Below are 4866 nucleotides of genomic sequence, written 5' to 3' on the forward strand. Positions count from 1 at the left end.
CGGAGAGGGCGGAGCCTAACTACTTCGTGGGCCCGCCCCCCTCGCCCACAATGCTGCCTCTCCCCCCACCCAGCACCTGTGGGGGGCGCTACTGCTGCAGACAGTGTTTAAACACACACCGGGAGACAAGGTACACACACAGACACTCACACACAGAGATACACACACACACACACAGACACACACACACACACACACACAGAGACATACACACAAGACACACATACACACACACAGAACAACACATACACACACACACACACACACACACACCGAGAGACACGGTACACACAGAGACACACATACACACACAGAGACACACACACACACACAACACACACACACACACACACACACACACACACGCACACCCGAGACACGGGTACACACAGAGACACACATACACACACAGAGACACAATACACACACACAGAAATACACACACACACACACAAACACAAACACACACACACACACACACACAGAGACACACACACACACACACACCGGGAGACAAGGTACACACAGACATACACACTCACACACACACACTAGGGCTGTTGGAACGAATACCAAAATTCGAATATAATTCGAATAGTAAAAAAATCAATACTATTCGAATGTGACTTTTTTTTATATAAATGTTTGCTAACGTTAGCTAATCTCCCGCTTCTCGCCTTGACCTACCCGCAGTAACGTTAGTACAAAATCACAGAGCTACGTATATAGTACAACAAAGAGCTAAGCTACGCACGGGTAACGTTAGTAACAACATCACAGAGCTGACGCTACTTAACCGGGTAACGTTAGTAACATCACAGAGCTAACGCTACGTGAGTAACGTTAGTACAACATCACAGAGCTAACGTAGAAACGTTAGTACAACATCACAGAGCTAAGCTACGAAGAAAAAGCTAGTACAACATCACAGAGCTAACGCTAACGATTAAGTAACCTAACAACATCACAGAGCTAAGAAATAAATAAACAACATGCAGAGTTTAGTACAACATACAGAGCTAACGCTACACGTAACTAGTACAACATCACAGAGCTGACGCTACGTAGTAGTAACTTAGTACAAACACAGAGCTGACGTTACGAGCGAAGTAACGTTAGTACAACATCAAGAGGACGCTACGAGCGTAAACGTTAGTACAACATCACAGAGCTGAGTAAACGGTAATCAACGTACGCTCAGTAACGTTACCCGCATAAACATTACAAGAGCTAACGTTACGTGATGCAGTAACGTTAGTACAACATCACAGAGCTAACGCTACGTAGCGCAGTAACGTTAGTACAACATCACAGACTGACGCTACGAAGGCAACGTTAGTACAACATCACAGAGCTAACGCTACGTAGCGGTAACGCATGTACAACATCACAGAGCTAACATTACGTAGCGAGTAACGTTAGTACACGGGGGAGTGACAGGCTGCGGCCGGAAATCGTAAGTAGGACGGGAAATAGTTTTAACATGACTTTAAAATCGCCAACTACCGAGCCAAAATGCTAATGTTATCAATAGTTCGTTCTGGTTTCCTAACTGCGTTGGGAGGTAACGTTAGCGTAGCTGGAGCTTCATGGAGAAAGCTAAAGTTTATGTTAGCTTCCCTACAGCTGTCAGAGTTAGCTTCCACGTCATATTATCTTCTTACAGTTGTATTCTCAGTAATGTAACAATCTGCTGGAATCAAGTTGGTTATAAATCACTAAAATAGTAGTGACAGCACCGTTTGGCTTGGTTATTAATGCAGTTAGCATCGTTTGTTACTTACCTAGTAAATGACAAATGGTTTGGGCTGTGCTTCCTAACATGATGTCATTGTGCTAACCGAGCACCGTTAGCCTTTACATCAGAGCCGCTTCCCTTGTTAGATCATGTTTCATTACTCTGTTGATGTGTGTTTGTCGCTGTGTGCTCGCGGTGGAAAATGAATGTAAACAAAGCTGCGTGCAGGTCCCCTCAAGGCCAGGCTGATGTTAGAGGTCCCTCTAGTGGACAGAACGTGTAACAACAACCACATGCTTGTAGTGGCATTGACAATGCATAAGCCAGAGTAGTGTAGAACATATTTAACAGGCTGCATTTTGAGCATTAAATATTCGAATATTAAAAAAATCTGAAATGGAATTCGAATAGTATTATAGAGGAAGATGGACCGCTCTAACACACACACAGAGAAAACAGTAGTTATATTTTAAGAAGAGTTGAGTTGAACTCGATAATACTTGTTGTTGTGTGTGTGTGTGTAATAATAATATCTTGTTGTGTCCTGTGTGTGTGTGTGTGTGTGTGTGTGTGTGTGTGTGTGTGTGTGTGTGTGTGTGTGTAATAATAATATCTTATTGTGTCCTGTGTGTGTGTGTGTGTGTGTGTGTCTGTGTGTGTAATAATATCTTATTGTGTCCTGTGTGTGTGTGTGTGTGTGTGTGTGTGTGTGTGTGTGTGTGTGTGTGTGTAATAATAATATCTTATTGTGTCCTGTGTGTGTGTCTGTGTGTGAATAATATCTTTTTGTGTCCTGTGTGTGTGTGTGTGTGTGTGTGTGTGTGTAATAATATCTTGTTGTGTCCTGTGTGTGTGTGTGTGTGTGTGTGTGTGTGTTTTGTGTAATAATAATATCTTGTTGTGTCCTGTGTGTGTGTGTGTGTGTGTAATAATAATATATTGTGTGTGTGTGTGTGTCTGCAGGTGTCTGAAGTGGACTCTGTAGCAGTTCATCATCTTCTCTGGCGCCTGGCTCTGTGAAGCTGGCAAACATCTGCAACATCTGGCTCGTCTGCCCCCGTTATCTGCTCATCAGCTGATAACCGATGTTTCTGTTTGTAAATAATGAATCCTGGTTTTTCATCTTTTAATAAAGAGAAAAGAAGAAGAACGGTCTCTGCTGTCGTTTCATTCGTTAACAAATCTCAACGATTTCAATACTAGCAGGGCGAGCTAGCTACCAGCAGGATCGAGACAGGTTAGGTGAATTAAAACAAAGTCTGAGTTGAAAACCCATCTTGTTATCATGTTAGGGCTCTGTTCATGTTGCACAGACATAATTGTATTTTGTGTCTGTTAAGAGGCACAAAGGCACTCTAAAACCTGCACCGACAGCTCAGGGGAAGCTCGTACGCGTAGCTGCAGCTACTCCGCGTTGCCTTTCAAACTAAAGTACACGCATATCTATAGCGATCGAGATTAACATAACAAATTGGCCGGAATTATCCTTTAAGTTTAGGAAAAGATAATGGTTTGGGTTCAAATAAACCTCTCTTGGCAGACCACCCTGAAGGCAAGGAAACACAACTGACTTCCTGTTTTAACATTTGCTGTTTCTGCTGTTTTCAGCTGCTTTCAGAGACAAAATGGCTTCCACGTCAGAGGAGGATTTCTGCTGTTCGGTCTGTCGTGAAGTCTTTAGAGATCCTGTTGTTCTGTCATGTAGCCACAGCTTCTGTAAAGACTGTCTGAAGAGCTGCTGGAGAGAGAAACAGACACAGGAGTGTCCAGTTTGTAAGAGAAGATCTTCAAGACCAGAACCACCTCGTAACCTGGAGTTAAAGAAGTTGTGTGAGAGCTTCTTACAGCAGAGAGATCAGAGATCTTCAGAGGCTCTCTGCAGTCTGCACTCGGAGAAACTCAAACTCTTCTGTCTGGACCATCAGCAGCCGGTGTGTGTCGTCTGCAGAGATTCAGAAAAACACACCAACCACACATTCAGACCAATCGATAAAGCTGCACGACAACACAAGAAGGACCTCCAGGAAACTCTGGAGAACTTAAAGGAGAAGTTAGAGGTTTTTGAACAAGTTAAAGTGAAGTTTGATCAAACGGCAGAACACCTGAAGGTCCAGGCCCGACACACAGAGATGCAGATTAAGGATCAGTTTAAGAAGCTTCACCAGTTTCTAGAAGAGGAAGAGGAGGCCAGGATGGCTGCACTGAGGGAGGAAGAGGAGCAGAAGAGTCAGAGGATGAAGGAGAAGATGGAGGCTCTGAGCAGAGAGATAGCAGCTCTTTCAGACACAGTCAGAGCCACAGAGGAGCAGCTGAGAGCTGAAGACGTCTCATTCCTGATCTACTACAGGGCTGCAGAGGGAAGAGTGCAGCAGCGCCCCCTGCTGGATGATCCACAGCTGCTCTCAGGAGCTCTGATAGACGAGGCCAACACCTGGGCAACCTGAGCTCCAACATCTGGAACAAGATGAAGGACATGGTCCCCTACAGGCCTCTGGTCCTGGACCCAAACCCTGCTCATTTAGAACTCACCCAGTCTGAAGATGTGACCAGTGCGAGATGGTTAGGAGAGTATCAGCAGCTTCCTGATAATCCCGAGAGGTTCGATTCTCTCGCCGCCGTCCTGGGCTCGGAGGGCTTCGACTCGGGGACGCACAGCTGGGACGTGGAGGTCGGAGACGGAGCGGTGTGGATGCTGGGGGTGTTAGCAGAGTCTGTCCAGAGGAAGGGAGTCATACGGTCTGGGTTATGGACAGTATATTTCGCTAGAGGTAAATACTCAGAGTGGGCTCCACCGGCGCCAGACACTGGTCTCCCGTTTGAGAAGCAGCTCCAGTAATGTGTTCCATCTTTTTATGTTGAAATAAAACTGAACTGAAAGGGTAGTAAACGGATTGCAGCGGTAAAGGAGACGAATATGGATGTTTATATGTGTAAATATGGATGTTTATATGTGTAAATATGGATGTTTATATATGTAAATATGGATGTTTATGTAAATATGGATGTTTATATATGTAAATATGCTCTGATGTTATTGTATCATGTTTGTGTATTCAAAATAAAGTATAATTTCTACCGTACATTACTGTATTTTTGTATGCGACATGACTTTTGTCCAATCCAAACCT

The 4866-nt window shown here is 44.3% G+C and overlaps 2 protein-coding genes across 2 annotated transcripts in view; both read left to right on the forward strand.

Annotated features, from left to right (window-relative positions):
* The window catches only part of znhit1 (zinc finger, HIT-type containing 1), a 6953-nt gene extending 4068 nt beyond the window's left edge, over nt 1–2885 (forward strand). The window contains exons 5-6 of the mRNA XM_039822486.1: nt 1–130; nt 2702–2885. The exon at nt 1–130 is cut by the window's left edge and continues 7 nt beyond it. Of these exons, the coding sequence (XP_039678420.1) occupies nt 1–130; nt 2702–2723 (152 nt within the window). The 3' untranslated portion in view covers nt 2724–2885. The remainder of the gene's footprint in view (nt 131–2701) is intronic.
* A 92-nt stretch (nt 2886–2977) lies between these two features.
* On the forward strand, nt 2978–4639 carry LOC120572845 (tripartite motif-containing protein 35-like). Its single transcript, XM_039822333.1, has one exon. It carries the CDS (start codon nt 3364–3366, stop codon nt 4180–4182), a length of 819 nt encoding a protein of 272 aa, XP_039678267.1. The 5' UTR covers nt 2978–3363; the 3' UTR covers nt 4183–4639.
* Nucleotides 4640–4866: the final 227 nt, after the last annotated feature.

This window comes from Perca fluviatilis, chromosome 14 (genome assembly GCF_010015445.1).
Source record: "Perca fluviatilis chromosome 14, GENO_Pfluv_1.0, whole genome shotgun sequence".
Lineage (NCBI taxonomy): Eukaryota > Metazoa > Chordata > Actinopteri > Perciformes > Percidae > Perca > Perca fluviatilis.